Source organism: Podarcis liolepis (assembly GCF_965112155.1).
Source record: "Podarcis liolepis genome assembly, chromosome: 10".
Lineage (NCBI taxonomy): Eukaryota > Metazoa > Chordata > Lepidosauria > Squamata > Lacertidae > Podarcis > Podarcis liolepis.
The window spans coordinates 19,272,344-19,293,652 of NC_139562.1; the positions used below are offsets into that span (position 1 = coordinate 19,272,344).

Here is a 21,309-nt window from a genome sequence, read left to right on the forward strand (position 1 = left end):
TGCAGGCAGGCATTTGAGGGTCAGAAAAAGACACCACACACATTTTCTGTAAGGAATCTGTATTTGTAAACGGAGGCACTTATGCTTCCTCTTGCAAGTAAGAAAAGGTTTGGGACTCATCAATAAGGCACACATTTCAGTTTAAATATACCAAAGAACATTTCAGATATTCACACAAGCTATAAAAGGTGTAGAGGTACTTCAGTGAAGGTGACATTGATGACACTGGAACAAACAAACAATAGATTCATACAGGTAAGTCCTTTCAGCATAGGCCCTTAGAATTTCCTTCTTTGACTTCATAGCAAAACCCAATCCTGATACACACATCCAACGTTTGATGTTTATGTATCTGTGTGTCACCAAGTCAAAGAGATATTATTGAATCAATGAAATCAATGAAATCTGCACACATTTAAACAGGATTAAATAATAGTTCTGAAGAAAGAGGTTTACTTTGTTTTTAAATTGGGTTGGGGGAAGCACTGACCCACAGGCCAACCCACATCCTCCTTTCCTTGCCTCATCCCCTCCTTCTCCACACTGAGGCTTGAAAAACTATAATAATTTTATGCTGCGTGGGGGTGGGGTTACAGTGGGTGAAGAAAGAGTTAAAAAAAGAAAGGAGTCTGGAAACTCATATGTTTCCAGAGACAGAAAATGCCATTCCCATTATCATTTGGCACACATACACACACACACACTTTAATCCACCTGCATCAATGAACCAACTCAGCTCCTCATTTTACACACAGCTGTTACCCATTTTGTGTGACCTGCTTTAAGGACTGGTTTGTTTCCTGAAGGTGTCAGGCCCAAATCTGACTTCCAATTTGCACAACTTCTTGCCACTCCTTCCAAACCTGCAGCGTAGATACCTCATTTTCTTACATATTTTCTGATGCAAGCACATACCTGGTCTTCATACATAATCAGTACCAAAACGTAGTAACAAAACCATAACTTTAATTTATCAATTAATTTTACAAAATATATCTTGTCCTTCAAAAAAGATTATTTCCCCTGCCTCAGGGTGACTTGGAGCACATTAAGATCAGAGTACAAACCAACCAACATTAAAACGACAAAATAAATAGAAGGGGTGGGAGGACAGTGTATAAAAGCTATTGAACTCAATGGGACTTCTAAAATATATGCCCAGGATTGCACTGTAAATGAGGGATGGGAACCTTTGGCCCTTCAGATGTTGTTAGAACTCCAACTGATCAGCAGGGCCAGTTGTCAGGGATCAGCGTTTCCCAAACTTGGGTGTCCAGCTTGTTTTGGACTACAGTTCCCATCATCCCTAACCACTGGTCCTGCTAGGTAGGGATGAAGGCAGTTGTAGCCCAACAACATCTGGGAGGCCACAGTTTCCTAATCCCTGCTGTAAATTAATCTCTTGAGTGCTAGGCTATTCAAGGGTTGTTGTCTCAAGTTCATATTTCCAGTTCCCTGTTTTCCCCATTTCATATGACTGTCAGGATAAACACAATTCTGTGCCAAAAACCTATCTCAAGTCCTAACAGGGTTTTGACTCAGCTTAATGGTAAGAGAGAGAGAGAGAGAGAGGCTGCTTATTGAGAAATACAGATGCAGGCAAGCCACAAGGTGAAGGCTTCAACATAATTCTTTTTGCTGTACCTGAGCAGAGCACAATGTGCATTAAGTGAGGAGAAGAATCCGCTAGGCCCCTTTAGTATGTCCTGACTGGGTTTATGTACAGGTATTCAGACACAGCCCACATATCAGAGTGACTTTGGTCCAAAGGCATGGATTTCAGGACACAGTTTTTGTTCAAGTATCTCAAAAAAGGAAGCATCATTAAAAACAACTCGCACTACACATAACGAGGCTATATTCCTCTTTCTAACACACTGTGGAAGGCACTCCTTTTCATTTGTACCCGTTGACCAGAGAACTGTGGCATTACTGATGCTTCTAAGAAGTGAAAGCATTTCAGTAAAACCTTGGAAGAAGTAGGAAGGCACCACAAAGAGAGGCTTTTGAGGCAGAGGGATGATGCAGGGGAAGAGGAAAGGGGAAGGGTTATAGCTTGGTGGGAGAGCACTTGCTTTTTATGCAGAAGGTCCCATGTTCAATCTGCGGCATTTCCAGGTAGGGCTGACAATGTTTCCTGCTTGAAGCCCTGGAGAGCCGCTGCCAGTCAGTGCAGACAATACTGGGCTAAGATGGACCAATTGGTCTGACGTAGAGGAAGGCAGCTTCCTATGTGTGCTTTTTGCATCCCAGAAGTGCATCTGTGACATGCTGGTGAGAAAGTTTGGTTTTGTGCTCTTAAAAAGATCGCTTGTCGTGGATGTAAGACACTAGAGGTAGCATCGTTTTCTTCCCATTTTCATTTTTCTCACAAGATTAAAGCTCTCAGTTCTGCGCCTCAACTTATTTTCTCATAACGCCTAAATTAATATTCTGACTTCTGTAGTACTAGAATCTTCTCCTCGACATGCCTGGATAAAGTCTGCACTGCGAGTGCAAATGTTCATCACATCTTCAGCTGCCGTCGGTTCCACATGCCCCGCTTGGAGTGGAAATGGTGGAAGAAGTTTCTGAGGGAGAGTCGTTCCACCTCCAGGCCAGCCTGAAAGATCCTGTGGGAGGAGAGGGAAGGAGAGAGATTGGAACGAGAGGCTAACTAGAACTGCCTGCTTCTGTGAAGCTTGGATTGGGAGGGTGGGGGAATCTTTAAAGCACCATGGGCCAGGTCTTTATCAGGATCAGGACTCTAAGCTCTGATTAAGCAAGTGATCAGGAGGGTGGGAAGTTGGGACAGGAATGGCAGCCACAGGAAACTACCCCTCCAACTAAGAGTAAGGGGGACCCTTCAGTGGCAGTGGGTTTTTATTGGACCAATGGGACTTACTTGTGAGTGAATATATAAGATTGCTCTGTTTGCGTGTAGGAGGAAGTTTTTTACGAGGATGAAACTTAGTGCTTAATAGCGGTTTGGTTAATTGCTTTTATTTGCTAGTTGTTCCACATTGTGCTTTCCCCCTTAGACTTCATCCATCATTACTGAGCTAGATGAACCAATGGTCTTATTCAATATAAGGCAGCTTCCTATGTTCCTATGAGAAGAGAACCCAAAGCCAGTTGCTGCTACACATCTTCACTCACCGGTCCAGGAGTTCCCAGTCCTCTCCTCCCCACTTTTCCCCAAAGTCTCTGGTGTTCATGCCTCCAACGCGAACTAGATCTGACTTGTATATACCCAGGAGGCCAAAGCCGTTCACTTCCCAGTAGCCTATGAAAGCGAAAGACAAAAGCATCAGCCACATCTACATGGTTTATTAGTAAAAAATAAAGTTCCCAGACTAACCTGTGGCACCCACTGGTCCAGACATGTAACAGATTAATAGGGAAAGATCCAACTACACACACACACACACACACACACACACACACACACACACACACACCCTAATGAGTTGCAGCCACTCTTCATTGGGAAGTAATAGGATGCTGGAATGAAGAACTTCAGGACTTGGGGGTGGGGGGCCTAACTGCAGTCCTCATGAATCTCCCCAAGCCAAACCCCTCACTGATCCCTGCTTTGCACCCTCCCTGAATGGTTTTGCCTGGCAGGCATGTGTCCTGGAATTCTGATACTGCCTCCTGCTTGCCTGGAAGGAGGGTAGAGGAATGTATGATTATGCATAAAAAGTAGCCAACTAAGGAAAGTACTGTACATTCTTTCCCCCACCCACTTTTGCCTCTCCCCACCCCAAGGCCACCACTAGCACATAGGCCCTAGGAAGTTGCCCAGAAGGGACTGCTGACTTTGGGCTGAGAAAGATTCCACCAAACTTGCTATACAGAATATTTTCCTTGTCTGTGCTAGACCTTCCCCCCTCTGTTATGAAACCGCTGTTTTAACCATCTCTACAAGGCTAAACTATGAACTGCAGAAAAATGTGATAATGAGGAAGAAAGATCATAGAATCATAGAATAGAATCATAGAATCATAGAGTTGGAAGAGACCACAAGGGCCATCGAGTCCAACCCCCTGCCAAGCAGGAAACACCATCAGAGCACCAAAGATGCCCAGAATAATACGGGTTTTATGCAAAAAAACCCCTCCTCCCTGCAGCACCTCACCATCAGGCCATTTTGGGGATGCGCCACAGTGGAGCCTCATAACCATGGGTGCAAAGGCCATTTTCCCTTCCACACAGTGCTTCCGAATGGAGTCAATGATCCCTGACGGGAAATGGATGTGAAGATCACACAGGAAAATGATGCTGTGTGAATCCTGTAATTGAGAAACGGAGCAGTCAGGTCGTTATCCACAGTACACTCATGCATTTGGGGAAAGGCTCACAGAAACGCCCATTCAAGGAAGATGCAAACATCACATATCATCATGCAACACCCTCCAGCTCCAAGACAGCTTCTTATATGCAGAACAAACCTGTCAGATACCTGAATTTTATTTTTTATTTTTTTTGTGTGTGTGTGTGTAAAGAGTTTCCACTACTATAGGCAGACTTTTTTTATGGATGAACCACTCTTTCAGTTAGAAAGATGAACCCAAATGTTCAACCTACATCTACTTCCATGTGGTTTATGTTCATTCAGCCATAGAACATCTTGCCTTACCTGCAGAAGGCCCCAATCCCTATCATCTCCAGATAAGACTTGGATTATCCCACCTGAAACCCTAGAGCAGTGTTTCTCGACCTTGGGTCCCCAGATGTTGTTGGACTACAACTCCCATCATCCCTGAGCTCTGGCCTTGCTAACTAGGGATGATGGGAGTTGTAGTCCCAAAACATCTGTGGACCCAAAGTTGAGAAAGGCTGCCGTAGAGAGTCAGAGCAGGCAAGGCTGATTCCCCCCACCCCAACCCACTCTTTAGCATTCCATCAGAGCAAATGTCAATTCAGGTTTTCTGCAGATTGACATTTGCTCCAATTGAGTGCCACAGAGCTGGTTTTCATAGAGAAAGCCCCAAAGCAAAGAAAACCTTATACTAAACCCCTTTCAATCATTCCGAAGCCACCTAACATTCGGCAGCTGAGGTGCTTTAGCTCAGCCTTCCCTAGCTTGCTGCCTTTCATACACTATGGACCACAACTCCCATTACCATCAGCCAGCATGGCCAGTGGTCAGGGGGGATGGGAGTTGTAGTTCACAACATCTGCCCTAGCCAGCTATCACTCACCTTCACCAGGTTTATCCCAGCCTGCAGGCCTGCAGAGCGCTGAAAGTTCCCCGTTAACCGCAAATATTGGTACCTGAAGACAAGAAATGGGTTATATTTTTACAGACAAAGTAAGGCTTTGTAAGGTTCTACACTTAGGCAGGAAGAATCAGCTGCACAAATATAAGATGGGGGATTCCTGGCTTTCCAGTAGTATGTGTGAAAAGGATCTAGGGGTTGTAGTAGACCACAAGCTGATGCAGCAGCAAAACCAGTTAATGCTATTCTAGGCTGCAACAACAGAAGTATATGGTAAAAGAGTTGTTTGACAGTGGAACAGACTCCCTCAGGAGGTGGTGGACTCTCCTTCATTGGAGGTTTAAAAGCAGAGGTTGGGTGGCCATCTAGCATACATGCATTAGTTGAGATTCCTGCATTGCTGGGGGTTGGAATAGATGACCTTCAAAGTCCCTTCCAACTCTAAGATTCTATGAGTAAGGATTATTATTATTGTATACGTCCCTTATATGCTTCAAATATGCAGGCCCGTGTTCCTGTTCGCAAATGCAAAAGATCTGCTCTCACTGTTAGGATATAGTTCTGTTCCACCTTAAAAGGAATAGGCATGACTGTTGTGTGTCACATGCCTGTTTACTTCCAGCACAGGCTTGCTGGGAACTTCCGTTTGTATATTGCTTTTGCTATACTGCTGTATGCTTCGACACGAAGGGAAGCAGACATGTTTTCCTTTGTTCCTGAACTATGATGAATAAACTCCTGTAAATAATGCTTTCACATGTCTCTGTCCGCCACTTCTGTTGTGAAGATTTATTCACTCTGCTGATAGAGCGTGCCAAGCCTCTAAAGGTATCTGAGGCTTGTGTTTCTGATTGATGCTGTTCCGGCTGCTGGCCGGTGGCTGGAGCCAGCTGGGGGGCACCTGATGCCCCGTCTCCTCGGCAGCATCCCAACACTCACCTGCGTAATGAGGACTTTTTCAGAGCCTTTTCTACATCCATATCGTCACTGCTGTAGTCTGTGATGATGACGTTGAAATAGGGGTCCTTAGTAACCCTGAACAGCTCTTCCATGTCAGAAATGAACTGTAGCACCCAACGTGCCTGGTTTTTCACTGTTTGGCACCGGGAACAAAGAGAAGAACAGAATGAGGGCAAAGTTGGTTTTGTGTCCCAAGGGGGCAAGACACACACATACACAATTTTCTTCCTGTTCTAGTAAACAGGGGCATGGCTCTATATGCAATTGCTGACACCTCTAACACGAGACTAGATGGAATACAGTCTGACGCAATAGAAGGCTGCTCATCATATCCCTATTCAGCTACAGATGCAAATGCAGCTGCTTCCAGAGGAGCAGCCATGTCAGCCTGCTGCAGCAAAATATATGAAGTCTTGTGGCAGCTTAAGAGCTTACTAATTTATCAAATACAGATATACAGCATCATTGCTATACAGCAAACAAAGAGGTGCAGTGAAGATAATGAAGCAGTTTGCTCAGAGGAAAGCAGGTATGCTTTCCTGGATCAGTCTTTCACTGACCAGTTTGTATTGTCCAACTATAGGCAGAGTCTTTAGTGGGCTATCTAGGCCAATATCAGGAAAAAAATTGCTAGGCTTCATGATTTAATTCTCTAAATAGTATAGCTCTATGATACTGTGGCATCAGCCCAGGGCTGTGAGTGCAAAATAATTATCCAAATTGATTCTGCGCTAAGGGAACTCAAGTTCTGTGACAAAAGCTAAGAACAAATTGTCCAAATTAAGCATGTTTTCACTACTTCCTTCCTTTTGCAATAGATATTCTGCTCTTTATTTTGGAAAAAAATGCACACACAAATAATCATATATATTATATGGTTTCAATAGTTATGAGGACTGTGAGGAGTTCAGTACCTAGACACTCCATCCCTTGACCAGTAGAATTTTTCTGGAGGAAAACCTCTGCTTAGCTCCTTTCATGTATAACTTAAAACCAAAACAAAGCAAAACAAAACACCAACACAGCTGTGGAGTTCTTAGGATGCTGGATTCTTAGAGCCAAAGCCCACACCTATGGCTTTTCTGTGCTCCTGTGAAACACACTTATCACACATCCTTTAGTTCGACGGATGTTACCTAAAACTGGAGCTAAATATGATGACCGATTCTGTTTTAGTACCTTAAGATGGATATTTTGTCCTAGGAGAATTTTAGTATATGTGACAATTTAAGATACATGAAACAAAATGCTGTGTCTTTCTTCCGGAAATCTAAGAAAGAGCATGGGGCATTAACCAGGCACTGAGAGTTAGAAGAAGAAAAATTAAGGTTGCCAGATGGGAATGTAAAAAAAAAAAGGTAAACAACACCTGGATGCTTAAGTCCAGTCAAAAGCAATTATGGGGTTGTGGTGCTCATCTCGCTTTCAGGCCGAGGGAGCCAGCATTTGTCCACAGATAGCTTGCCAGGTCATGTGGCCAGCATGACTAAACTGCTTTTGGTGCAATGGAACACCGTGATGGAACCAAGAGCACACAAAAACACCATTTACCTTCTCGTCACAGCAGTACCTATTTATCTGCTTGCACTGGTATGCTTTTGAACTGCTAGGTTGGCAGGAGCTAGGACAGAGCAATGGGAGCTCAGTGGTTTAGACCACAGCGCCACCTGCGTCCCAGATGGGAACTAAAAATACTGTTCTATAATGTAGGATATAACATACAAACTCAGAGGGAAATTATGGTTGAGACTTTTCATCTCCCTGATATAGCACCTCTACCAGGTGAAGTACAGGTGGCAGAAGCCTAAATCCCATCATTCTCCATTGCAGCTATTTTGACAAGATCATAAAGCTATCACATCCCCCTTACCTGGCACTATGAAGTGGACAACGGCACGATGGTTCCAGGAAAAGCCTGCTGGCCAGCACAGGGCTGGCTCAGTTTTTCTGGCCAACAAGTGGCGCTGGCGGCCCCATGCCAGATCCTTCATAATACCCTCCTCCTCACCGCTGCTGCTACCATGCCAGTCCCGTGCAAATACGTATTCTGAGAAACGGACAATGCGCTTATCCCGTGCCACCAGCTCCAGCTCCAGAAGGTAGCGGCTGCCTCGCAGGTGGTCCTGCCGCTTCTCTACATTGACGACGCGCAGCAGCTGGAATCTCCTGAAATTGGCATGAAGGGCCACAGCTCAGTGGCAGAGCAGATGTGTTGCATGCAGAAGGTGCCATGTTCAAGCCCTGGCGTCTCCAGGGATTGGCCTGGGAACATTCCCAGTTTGAACACTTGGGAAGCCCCTGCCTATGCAGACAAGACTGAGCTGGATGGAGCAATGGTATAAGGTGTCCTCCTATTATACAAAGGAATTGTGTCTTCCTGTGTATGGCTACTAACTGTGATGGCTATGCTCAATGTCAGAGATGCCTCTGCCTCTGAACACCAATTGCTAGGAATTGCAGGTTTGGCTTAGAGATATTGAGTTGCGTATTATTTTGGTATTGTAAATATCATTTAAGAAGGTGTTGAATTTCTTGTACAATGAATTTTTGGAAACCACATACAGAGTTATTTAGTTTGTGATATACTTCTCTGTAAGTGGAATTGAGCTTTGTGGAGGAATTGCAGGTCGGCAGAGTGCTGTTGTGCTCAGGTCCGGCTTGCAGGCTTCCCACACACAACTGGCTGGCCAGTGTGAGAACAGGATGCTGCGTTAGATGGGCTATTGGCCTGATCCAGCAGGCTTTTCTAATGCAGCACCACGTTTGCTCACCAGGTTCTTAGGCCGTGTCTGACCAAGCACCAGGTCCACAGGCCTGATGCACAAAACATTTGCACTGTTACCCTTTGCCTAATTTTTGTTTTCACTGCAAGAGATCAGCCAATGTTTTCCCCCCAACTATGTTCAGCCACCAGCCCTTTCAAAACTAAAATAAAAATGGCAAGTTCCGTAACAAGACAAGACAACTCCTACCTCCCAAACAAACTTGTCTCATATCCTGCAGTGGTCTTCAACCAGTCCAGACCCAAGGCCCACCGCAGATTCCCAACCTGTAGTGTTGACAGCCCCCTTTCAGCCCTTCCCTGCTTTGCAACCATCCCATACTGACCATAGACCACTGGGCTTGTCAAGAGACTAGGACCAAGCATTGGCCAGGTCTACCCAGCTGTCCCTAAACTGACTCCCTCTAGAAGTTGTCTGACTCCATCAGCGCCAGACAATGTGGCCGGTGGTCAGGGATGATGAGAGCTGGGGCCCTGCAGAATCTGGAGGGCACCTGCTGAGGGGAGACTGGTCCAGCCCTACCCAGCTGAAGGTCAGCACCCTGGACTGAACTCCTTGTAACTCCACCCTCTAGCTATTGACTCTGTTGATGCAGAGAGGAAGGTATCACAGCTCAGTGGTGTAGTGGTTAGTGTCAGAGTAGGACCTGAGAGACCAGGGTTCAAATTCCCACTTGGTCATGGGTGACCATGGGCCAGTCACTGCCTCTCAGCCTCACAGGGTTGTTGTGGGGATTAAATGAGGAGGTAGAGAATCATGTACACCACTTTGAGCTCCTTGAGTGAAAAGGTGTGATATAAATGCAGTGAATTAAAAAAAGGTTCCAAGTTTAAGTCTGTGGCACTCAGTATGACAGTGAAAATAACAAAAGATAAAGACCAGATGAAATCAGAGCTCGTTCCTAGCTCCCCAAGACTACAGACAAACATATCCAAGCATCCCTTTTAAGGATGAAGAGTGACTCAGTCCTCATTTCACAATGAGATCTGACAGCGTTTCTAGCTACCTATCCAGACCCAAAGAGTCTGTTCCATGCTGCAGTTGCCAGAGAGAGTCTGAAAGGTGACTTTTGGCTTACCCTTTGTTCTTCTGGTTGAGCTTCTTTAGGAATGCATGAGTGACTTCAAGGGCTTCCTTCTCTTTTAACAGCAGGTTCCCTGAAGTGTTGCACTTCAGGTCAATCCAGTCTGTCCGCAGCACCTGGAAGTCCAAGTTACTTGCCCTGAAAGTCTGCTGCCAGTTGACTAGTTGGTCAAATGCAGGCATGTAACGAAACTCCTCTTCTTCATTTACCTCCCCTTCCACCTCCTCCTCTTCTTCTTCCTCCTGTTCCTCAACCACCACCACTTTTTCTTCATCCTCCACCTTGTGCACTGTTGGCTGGGCAGAATCAGTCCTGACAGGTGGCTGGGGATCCAGATCCACTCTTCCTAAAATGACATTTGCAGCATCTGCCGCCTTGTGCTGGGCTATATACGAATCTACTTGGTTAAGCCATTGGTCCTCATGAGCAGGCTGTTCCCGGAGGGCTGCCTTCCCTGCTCCTTTGTCAAGCACCTGGGATTGCCTCCTTGTTTTTGTGGTTTCTAATGATGACAGGTCCATGTTTCCGTTTGCATTAAAAACCAAGGTCTCTCTTGGGATACTTCCAGCTGAATCCTTGCGACTGATGGGATTTTGTTCCCCAATCGCTTTGGTCCTTTTGTTAGTCTGCATGCCTTCATCTCCTCCTTTCCTCTTGGTAGCTGGCAACTCATGGGCACTTCTGTCACGGAGAGGAGAGTTCTCTTGGTTTCTGCTGTTCAGATACAGCCTTCCTACTGGTGAATTTATTTCTGGGATGGTTTTATTGTTGGTCTGGTCGACCAATGTCATTACCCGCTTTTTAGCAGCTTTGCTCTGTGTACCTTTTCCAGCTACTGACAGGAGAGTCCGAGGCTTTAGTGGGGAATAATCATAAACATTGGCGTACTCAGCTGCCAGGATGGAACCACTTTTCACTTTGGGTCTGGAGGAGCTTAATGGAGGATGCACGTCATCTGGGTCTTCATACTGAGCATCATCAAAATTTTCTCCTTCATAGCCTGAAAAGATCGAACACAATTACATATCTTGTGCCTTGGTTGTTGTTGTTTTTTTCTTTCTCTCTCTCTTCTTAATTTTGAAGTAATTCTTAACTCAACTTACATGGTGACCAGGGCTTCATACAGACCATACATTTAAGGCACATGGCTTCCCCCAAAGAATCCTGGGAACTGGTGTTTCCCCCTCACAGAGCTATCGTTCCCAGCACCTTTAACAAACTACAGTTCCCATGACTATTTGGGGGAATTCATGTGCTGTAAAGGTACAGTGTTTATGCAGCCTGAATGTACTGCAAAGTGCAATACCGGTGAGACTCCAGCCATCTATCATCTTAATTTCCAGAGGCATCCATATATAAAAAGTTAGCATATACAAATTTGTGTCATGAACCTGTGCCCCAAGTCTATAGGTGAAAAAATACAGGCACCCCAGGTTTCGCTTTTGATGCATTTAGCCCAGTGGGTAGGGCATGAGACACTTTATCTCAAGGTTGTGGGTTTGAGCCCCACATTGGGCATTGCATTGCAGGGGGTTGGAATAGATGACCCTCATGGTCCCTTCCAGCTCTGCAATTCTATGATTCTATAATTGTTGCATTTTGGACAGGGGGTGGACATGCTTCCATATGAACTAAGCATCTTAGTCAGCCATGTTTCCCATTCTGGTTGTTCCTCGTTTGATGTAGATATGAAACCACCTCCTCCGATTCTGCCCATTGCAGTCTCGCCTTTATCACTCATTAGTCAACCATAAAACACCTTTTCCAGGTTTTTCCATACCTGGCAACTTAGTTGTTTCCTCAGAATCTGAATTCCTCCCCTCTGGCTTGTCCACTTTCACATACCTGAAGAATCCAAATCTGCAGGAGTTAAAAAGGAAACCCAGGCATTACAATTGCTGCACTCTTTAAGCTTAGCCAGTATGCAACATTTCTGCTCTGCTAAACATCTCTTCTGCTTAAGGGGAGTCATTTAATGCAACCAGTTGAATCAAGTGGTAAAAGTCTGCTTGGACTGTACTACTTACAGGCTGCAGGTAGCAGGTTGCATGCTTATGCTATTCAGTGGCGTAGCGTGGGTTGTCAGCACCCGGGGCAAGGCAAGTAATTTGTGCCCCCTAACCCGTGGATTTGCGCCCCCTAACCCGTGGATTTGTGCCCCCTAACCCTAACCCCCAGATGTTGCGCCCGGTGCGGCCAGCCCCCCCTGCACCCCCACGCTACGCCACTGATGCTATTCCCTTGATAAAACTCTCTGCCCATAGAAAACGTAACATGACAGAGAAGTCTGGGCTGTTCCCTTCATCTCCACAACCTAGTTTGTTTTTTAATGTGCTGATCATATAAACTGGCCCTTAATCCTACTACATCCCCATTCCTTGCACTTGTAATCCACCTTGTGGCAACACAACCTACTTATTTTTCAGTTCCAAAAGTATCTTGCAGCTTCTTAAAAAACATTTCTTGCAGTACTGGTAACTGTGAACCCTCTTTCGAGCAAATATTCTGGGTAGGGAGTATCGAGTGCATTTGGATAGGCAGATATTTAGATAAAAAGAAGGGGGATTTATATAGTTACATGGACTGAGTGACAGAAACAAAAAATATACTGTAAGCTGCCATGGACTCCATGTTAGATACAGAAACAGATAATAAATGCTAACTGAATAAGTGAGGCCAGTGAACAGGACCTTGGTTGTAACAAACAACAATAGCAGCTTTAGATTCTGCTTACATAAGGCAATACAGATCTCTCTTCCATGTAGAAAAACATGTAGGAAATAATCCAGTGTGAAGCAGTCTTTATTCCTTTTGACTTTCTGAAGGCACCCGGCACCCTCAGATCCCATCATGTTTAGCAGGAACCAAGTTACTGAAAATACTTTCTACAGCAAAAAAAAGTTTACATATTTTATTTAGAAATGCCTTTCTCCTAAAATTCAGCCCCTGCTTTCCAGTGACAAAGCAACAGAGTTCAGTTACCAAGAAGGAAGGCTTTACCTGTTCAGGAAATATTCATTTTCCTGGTAAAAGCACTTGTTATGTGTCTCCATGTGCGTCAAACGAGTGTAGTCATTGGGATATACAAATGACAAATGGACCTAGAAAGGGAGGGGGGGAGTCCACACACAAAAAATATCAGTACTAAAACTAAACTTCAGGACTATTTTGTGTGATCAGGGACAGCCAAACTTTTCAGAGCACAGCTCAGGTCTATTAGCCCCAAAATCAGTAACCTTGCCTCAGATTTATGTGTACTGACTGTTGTGTACGTGTGTAGAATTTTGAGAGAGATGCTTAGTTTTCCAAACCAAGGACAATGGTTGTGCTATTGATTTTGTAGTCACTTATTCCAAAACGAAAGAGGGGAGATAATCACCTGTAAACATTTAGAAGCTCTTTTCCTTATTTTTGAGCTTGAAAAAGGTAGTTGATATATGCTAACAAGAACAACATTTAAAGCCCTGGGTTTAACTCTTCTGTAACAGAAACAAACAGTGAAGCACATGACAGCAGCTGCAATTTCAGGGTAACTGAGCATCTATGCTACTCAAATGACCATCAAGTACTGCTCAGAATAATCAATTGCATTTCCCATAAGGTATTTAAGGTCTGAGATGTTGACTGATCCACTACAGCAGAGCTTTCCATACTATGTGTCACGACACGTGCATGCGTCGGCTGCAGTGTGTAGGTGTGTGATGTGAACATGCCCCACGCTCCTCCGGGGGGGGGGGCGGGCTGGAAAGTGGTTAGTTTAACCTCCGGTTTGCTAGTAAAACTGAATTACTGTCCGGCAAAATGATGCATGTCTAAAAAGTGTGTCAACAACATGAAAAGTTTGGAAAGCTCTGCACTACAGAGATTCATTATTTCATGTTACAGGAATGTTCTCATCTGGGTGAACTGGTTAAAAGAAAGTGTAAACTCAATGTGGCAAGTTATCCCAGTTAGCGCCTAAACTGGAGAAAGAATGAATGCCATTGGTGTTCAGCCAATCAAATGTGTGGCAACCTGAATTGAGCTGCCCCCTACTAAGGCCCCAAGATAAGTGGAGAAGATACGTTTGAACTTAGAGGAGCAGAGCAAGCAAAACAGAGGCAATCTTAGCTACTGAGCTTGGGCATCACCACGTGAGCTCACATCCAGCTACCACTTTGAAAGAAAGTTCATGCAAGCACACACAAAAATGACAGTGGAGCAATAGATCACGATTTGATGATCCACTAACATCACATGCCACTGTGGACAACTACACACACCTTCCTAAAAGGAAAGCCAGCCTTTAACCTAAGCTTCAGTGTTAGCAGCAGCTGCAAGCTGGGCAAAGACTTGAGTTGAGAATGAAGACTTACAAACTGAAGCCCTTGATAGCGCTCCAGAGGGAATCCATTGACCAGGTAGCTTGGTTTGTAAGGGCAGTCTGGAAGGATCTTGCGCAACTGTGACTTCCTTACGAGAGGCACTGAGAAACAGAAAATAAATGAGAGGCTATGACAGAAGCAGATCGGCGTAAGGCAGTCGGGAGAGAGCTCCTACTAGCCATTAAATACATAGGAGCTTGTTCTCTTTTGTATCTAGATGCTCTAGATCAAGCAAAACCATCTAAGGCTGCAATCCTATGCTCTGGCAGCAAGCTAGATGCTTACATTTATAAATGGTGTCCCGGGGGTCAGGCTTGAGCATGTCAGCTGAGTGCTCCATTGCACCCTGATTGTACACAATCTGTTTTGGATTCGTAGCCAGTGTCTGCGGGATGTGACCAACTTCGTCCATTTTCAAAAGTGTTTCATCTAAAGCACATTGGGGTGGGTGGGGAGAGAAATAGTGGGAAAGGGTAGGAAGGAAGGAAGAAGGAATGATTCACCTTCTTAAGACAGCTGGATATATTCTTCTTCTTGCAACTCTAACTCTTGTCAATTCTGTCACATACTGCTAACAAGCTTCAAGGGATTTCACAGCTCAAAGTGCTCCTTATTTTTAAATGCTAATCTGGCAACCCAACCTGAATTCCAAATTTCAGTAAATTACATGCAAGTCCCATTTCACAAGCCTCCCAGGCTATTTTCTGCCCTCCCTCAAAGCTCAGTGCCTCTCAAAAGCCTATGAAATAAACCTGGTATGAAGTGAAGGGTATAGTGCAATATTTCTGCATCTGCCTAGGATGTGCTGTGGTCAGAGGCAAAGCTTTTCTGTTGATAGGAAGGAAGGAAGACTAACAGCAACAAAAAGCCCATTTAGCCTTATTAGTCCTGGGGGGCAGGAGGGGAAGATACTTACTAGCATAAAGGGAGAGGGATTCAGAGTCAATAACAGCAAACTTGGTTTCTGGGTCATTCAGCTTCCACTGAAAGAGAAAGACAGATGCATTCAAAGTTTATAAATTTGACAATTAGGAAAGGAAAGAGAGATCTGTCTACAACAGACCCACACGACTAGGAGTTTGCCAAGCTATATAAAGTCCACTGCTTACATATTGTGGTTCAACAGATCTCTAGCAAGCAGAAAAGCCAGATTTGTTGCCCTGGTGGACTGCTATACAGGTCTGGTGGCCAAAATGAGACAGCATGGGGGCTCCTATACCTTTAATAGTTGTGTAGAAAAGGCTGCCCTTGCTAGAATTTCCTCTTCTGCACAACTATTAAGAGCCCTAACCTCTTCTGTACTTATACATAACTGGTCCAAGGTAATTCGGTACACAATATACAATTGTGATCTACAAAGTCAAGGAATCCTTTCTCAATTTCAGATCCTGTTAATATATTACACTGTGCGTGAAGATAGTGAGGCTTTTCACAAAGGAGGAATATCCAGGCAAAAACGGATGAGCAAAACTATCAAAAATAACACTCATTGCTCATTGTTTAATTTAATCCTTGCTCCTGAGACAGCTTAGTGTGTGCCTTTGGCATTATTAGATGTATAGTACTGGAAGAATACATTGCAGTTACTGTTTTGGTTGCTCAATCGAATTTAGTATTTGTCATCTGCCTGATGTACGTGATTTTCTAGTCTTCTTAAATTAAAAACAGCAACAACAATGCAACACTCAGGAGTATGTCAGACATTTCAAGCGATCAATTAATTGGTCTTCTCTGAGCATGTGGGATAGATCACATAAAAATGCAAAAATAAGTTGGGAAGGAAATGTTGGGATGATGAAATAAAGTGCCATCTGAATGCAGCCCTAGCCTGAGTACTCACTGCCACTACCACATGGTCTGTTCCTTTGTCATCTTGCTTGTGTAGCACCTCAAAGTAGTACTTGCTTGTGGCAGACAACCTGCAAGAGAGAAGTGGACAAAGAAACACTATTAAGGCAGAACATCTTTCCCCACTTAAGCAATCATGGAAACTGAAGTAGCCACATCACTTTGGACTACTACTCTTTGGCCAAAAGGGGGTGGATTCCATTGGTTCTGTACAGTGATGTCTTCCAAGAACTCAAACTGGGTTGGAGTTCTATTTAAGCCTTTGATGAATTATTCCTTCCAGCTAAGGGATATAGCCACTGGATTCTATGATTTCCTTCATCTTTGCTCAAATTAGGCAATGAACAAGTCAATTCACCTAATGGCAAAGTCTCCATGGAAGATGGGGAATACTTTCTGCCATTGCTGACAGCATCAATCTGTGCAATTTGAAAGACTGTCAGAGTGTCAGAGTTCAGTCCTGCCCAGACCTAGAACCTGAAGTGTCCTTGGAGGAGCAGCAGGATTAGAAACCATAAACCATGGAGTCACTGGATCCAACCATCCCTGCCTCAGGAGTTGAGATTGCCACACCAGCTGCCTGGGTTGGGTTCCTGGGCTGTTCTATACCCTCCTGTCTCTCTCAGGAACTAAGGAAATGGTGATCCAGGCAGGAACTTCAAAACCACAGCTGAAGTCCCTGGCTAGGAGTATACAAGAGCACCTGCCTGGGTAAGACTCACAGTGGAGCCTTCAGCCCTTTGGACTGTGTACACACCATGCATTTAAAGCACATGACTTCCCCCAAAGAATCCTGGGAATTGTAGTTTGTTAAGGGTATTGGAAATTGCAGCTCTGTGAAGGGTGAACTACAGTTCCCAATATTTTCATGGGGGAAGCCATGTATGGTGCGGGTGTGATTATCTAGAAGCAGAAGAAACACCCAGAGCACAGGAAAAGAGACTGCGCTTCAAACATGTGCTGTGCATGCAGCTCAAGAGTTACAGAGTTCCAGTTCCTCAAAACAGGGAAACAGAGCGACACAAGACAGGGTGGGTGGCTAATTTTCAGATGGCACGTTTGTCAAATGATTATTGCAGCCTAGACATGGACAACATTGGCTGATTGAATCCATAGTTGCCATTTGATTATTGAGAATCTTAGGGGAAATTTATCTCATCAGAGAAAAGAGAGAAATTAGTTTGTCTCTAGGAAATACCGATAATAGCCACCAGGAGGCACTCTCAGGTTATTTTAAGGTTTAAGCAGGACAAACAGCACACTACTGATGATAAAGCTTAATTTACTTACACTAAGGTTACCAGATTTTTTTTCAATGAATCCAGGGACACTTTTCAACTTCAGTTGCAATGGATGGATTTTGTCAGGGGAGTGGTTTGTAAATCCGGGGACTGTCCCCGGGTAATGGGGATGTCTGGTAACCTTAACTTACACACACACACACACACACACACACACACACACACACACACTTGAAGTTGCAATGTTCTAAAACAGTATTTTTAAAAACTTGGAGATCAGTATGGGAGAATGCATGCTGATCGTGTTTTATGCAGGGCAAGAGGCTGCGTTGGTCCTTGGTGGTCGGTGACAACTGAGTAGGCTTGCAGCCTGCTGGGCAAAACAGAAGCAGCAGCTAAGGAGTTCACTCACTTCACTGGCCTCGACTTCTGGCTCTTGAATTTCCCAAACTCCCCAGGTGCCGTCCATTCCTTCCCAGTCTGTACAAAGACAGAAAAAGTCCCCTTTACGTTATTCCTCAAGCAGATGGAGTTGCAACACACTCCTTGTTTGCTTACTGAGCAGCTGTGAGCCCTTCCCAAGTTAAATAATGCAAGTGTTCAATAATTTACTAAAGGGTATGCTGGCTATGTTCTACCGCCATTGTCAAAAGGCATTATAGGCCTCTGAGATGGGAATCACAGGTGGGCAGAGTGCTCATGCCTAGTTTGCAGGCTTCGCATAAACATCTGGCCGGCTACCTTGAGAACATGATGCTGGAATAGATGGTCCATTAGCCTTATGGGCCAGCAGACTCGCCTTATGTTCCTGTGGATCCAGTGCTGTTGATTGGTATTTTTAGTCATTCTTGAACCATGATGCAGAGCAGCACCCAGCCGTTTCAAAGCAAAGCTGAAAGACCAGTAGATGTCCAATATCCTGCGAGGGAGTTCACTGCCGATTGCGACACCATTGCTAGGCTTGCACACTGGCCACAGTGCCAATCGCCGCTGCCCCACCAGGCCCCAGGTACTGTACCTTGCCGACACTTGCCAGCAGCTGGAGGTCCAAGATGCTCTCGCCTGGACTCAGCCAGAACTCTGCATTGTCGTCGGCAGAAATAGCAAACTGAAACTCACCTAGAGAGAGAGATTCCTGGGATTAACTGGTACATTAGGAAATTCTGTTTGGGAGACAAAGAGAATAGCTTTCTTCTCCAATGGAAGGCAAGCCTTAATCCCTCTTTTGAAGGTGGAAGGGGGGAGAACCAGAATGTAGACACCTAAACCTCTAGTTTTGTGCTATGAGAGCAGAAAGGAATGTTCCAAGTGCTCTTCTTTGCCTGACCTACTCATTTCTCGTTGTACTCTCCTCTCCTGTCATGAGCACTGCAACGAACTGGAATGCATACTGCTGATGAAATATCTGGTTATATATATATTTATCCAACAGGATTTATATGTGGTGCCCGCCACAGGTTGTTGGATTACAACTCCAATCAGCCCTAGCCAGCTGCAAGCTCTGGCCCAACATCTGGAGGGCACTTGGTTGGCAAAGGCTGCTCCCCAAGGATGGGAGTTTTACAAGGTTGCCAAGAAGTCTGCTAAATACCTCTATATCCGGAGTGACAAAACTCTTCTAGTCTGCAGGCCACTTCATTATCTCCTCACCCCTGGCAGGCCGCTTGGAATGCCCACCTGTCAGTCACCTGACATCCTAGTGACATCAGGGGTTGCTACACATTGAAGCCCTTATTGTTGAGACTTCTAAGTACAGCATGGGGCTATGTGAAAGCAAACTGCAAGCAGTCCCCCTTGTTCTCATCAAATGGGTTATTATAAAGAGTCAAGCTATCACTAATAATTCTGGAAAACTTGTTGAGATGCTATACACGTTTTGAAACAGCAGTATGGGAAAAGATTTTGTAAAGGCGTGTCACACATCTTTTCTCTGTTACAGGGGTGGAGGCAGCTATGGTCTGCCAGATGTTGTTGGACTACAACTCCCATCATCCTGGACCATGGGTTCTATGCTGACACCAGCTTAAGAGAGTTTGGAGTCTAGCAACATCTGGAGGGTCTCAGGCTCCCTACTGCTCATCTGTGAGAAACCTCAATAAGTTTTTTTTCAAATGAGCATCAAATAAGAATGAACCTCCTTCTAAAATCTGGAAACAGTACATAAATAAATGAAAGAAGTAAAAAAACGTAAAATGTTGCTTTGTTCAGGTTTAATGCCTTCTGTTTTCATCAGATTCCCTCCAACCTGGGCCCATATCAGTCTCTCCCTCACCATCACTGAAGGGATGCAGATAGCCAAAGATGCGTAGCCCATAGTTTGTCCACTTTGGAGATGCTGCCAGTTTCTTCAGAGTAGTCCGTGTCTGAAAGTGTAATGGGGGAAAAAGCAAGTATGCAATTATGAAATTGGATTGGAGGCAGGGGAAGGGGAAGCATCTATTGGGAGAAGGTAGAGAAGGGAGCACAGAAGCAGAAAATGAAGAGCAAAGGCTGAGTAACCTGAAATAAGTAATGGCCCTGGGTTGGTCCTTGCTCTCCATTTCCTGGAGTGTTTTACAGGCTTGGGTTTTCCTTGTCAGTATGAAAAACATGCAGCCCTACCCCTATATCTGCCTAACCCCTCATCTGCCAAATCTGACAGGTGAGTAGGACTGATGTCAGGTGAAAACCTCTTTGAAGGCACATTCCCAGCACACCTTCAAAGAACCTTGCTCCAGGATCACAAAGAGGGTTGCATCAAAGGCCTTGCTAAACTGAAGGTTTTTTGCTCCATGTTAGGAGAGGGTTCAGTGAAACCCCATTTGTGACTCTGGAGCAAAGTGTGCTCCTACCCTTTGCAGTTGGGTGGTAGGAGTTCAGCTTTCTCCAGGATCATGAAGGAATTTGCAATGAAGCCCTTGCTAAAACAGATATTCTCCCTCTCTCTCTCCCTCTTTCTCTTTCTCTTTCTGGCTACTCTCTGGAGGTAAATTTCAGTGGCCAGGTATCTTCCACAATGCTTAAAAACAAGCAAACCATGAAGCTGGTGGTTCTTCAAGTCAAAACCCTACTCAGAATGAATCCCAATGAATTCAACGGGAATAACTCCTAGCTAAGTGTGTATAGCATTTGCAGCAAACGTCTGCTGACTGTAGCAGCGGTGGCCAGTGCCCATTGGGACATGTAGGGAGGAAGGCAGGGAGACCAACAGTAGGTGGAGGCACACCCCGAGAAGTTGTAGGTAAGAAGGCAGGCAGGTGGAAGGAGGTTGGAGGGACAGTGTCCCATTTGCCAATACAGGACCAACCTCCACTGACTCACAGTTGGTTAGGAAGCTGGGCAGAACCCAAGAAAAGAGGACCCTCCATTTGGCACAAGGATACAAAAGACTCACGTGGGGATGCAGCGGAAAGTGGAGGTTCCTCCTCAGCTGTTCCACGGAGCCACCGCACCAGTCCTCAAAGACATGAAGGTTGACTTGGCCCTGGAACTTCAAGCATAAGGAGATACTCCTATTAATCACAGTCCAGATGATCTGGTGCCCATATGGCACACCCACTCATTTGCAACCTGGTATAGCAAGAGGGCATGTTGACTTGCCAAAGGTTTTTAAGAGGAATGTATTCCCCATCTGAGACTGGTGCTTTTTATGGTTTAGTAGGGAAATAACCAGAACTGTTCCAAATTGAATGAAGCCTTTCACTTGCCAATTTTGCACAGTACTATCCTGTCCAAGGTTTAGAGAGCTCCAGCTGGGCCTGGGATCTATTCTAAATGAGTGCTGGGCAACAGTCCTAATTTAAAGCTTACTCAACAGGTGTATTAACAGTCAGGTGTGTGCACAGG

The 21,309-nt window shown here is 44.9% G+C and overlaps 1 protein-coding gene across 1 annotated transcript in view; it reads right to left on the reverse strand.

Moving 5' to 3' along the window:
* Positions 1-42: 42 nt before the first annotated feature.
* B4GALNT3 (beta-1,4-N-acetyl-galactosaminyltransferase 3) overlaps positions 43-21,309 on the reverse strand; it is a 66,528-nt gene continuing 45,261 nt past the window's right edge. The window contains exons 4-20 of the mRNA XM_083461777.1: positions 20,858-20,953; positions 19,757-19,847; positions 18,503-18,603; positions 17,897-17,964; positions 16,236-16,314; positions 15,312-15,378; positions 14,681-14,824; positions 14,387-14,496; positions 13,032-13,132; positions 11,812-11,891; positions 10,026-11,031; positions 8,035-8,330; positions 6,144-6,297; positions 5,187-5,259; positions 4,121-4,274; positions 3,139-3,265; positions 43-2,612 (exon numbers count right to left, since the gene is read on the reverse strand). Of these exons, the coding sequence (XP_083317903.1) occupies positions 2,507-2,612; positions 3,139-3,265; positions 4,121-4,274; positions 5,187-5,259; positions 6,144-6,297; positions 8,035-8,330; positions 10,026-11,031; positions 11,812-11,891; positions 13,032-13,132; positions 14,387-14,496; positions 14,681-14,824; positions 15,312-15,378; positions 16,236-16,314; positions 17,897-17,964; positions 18,503-18,603; positions 19,757-19,847; positions 20,858-20,953 (2,853 nt within the window). The 3' untranslated portion in view covers positions 43-2,506. The remainder of the gene's footprint in view (positions 2,613-3,138; positions 3,266-4,120; positions 4,275-5,186; positions 5,260-6,143; positions 6,298-8,034; positions 8,331-10,025; positions 11,032-11,811; positions 11,892-13,031; positions 13,133-14,386; positions 14,497-14,680; positions 14,825-15,311; positions 15,379-16,235; positions 16,315-17,896; positions 17,965-18,502; positions 18,604-19,756; positions 19,848-20,857; positions 20,954-21,309) is intronic.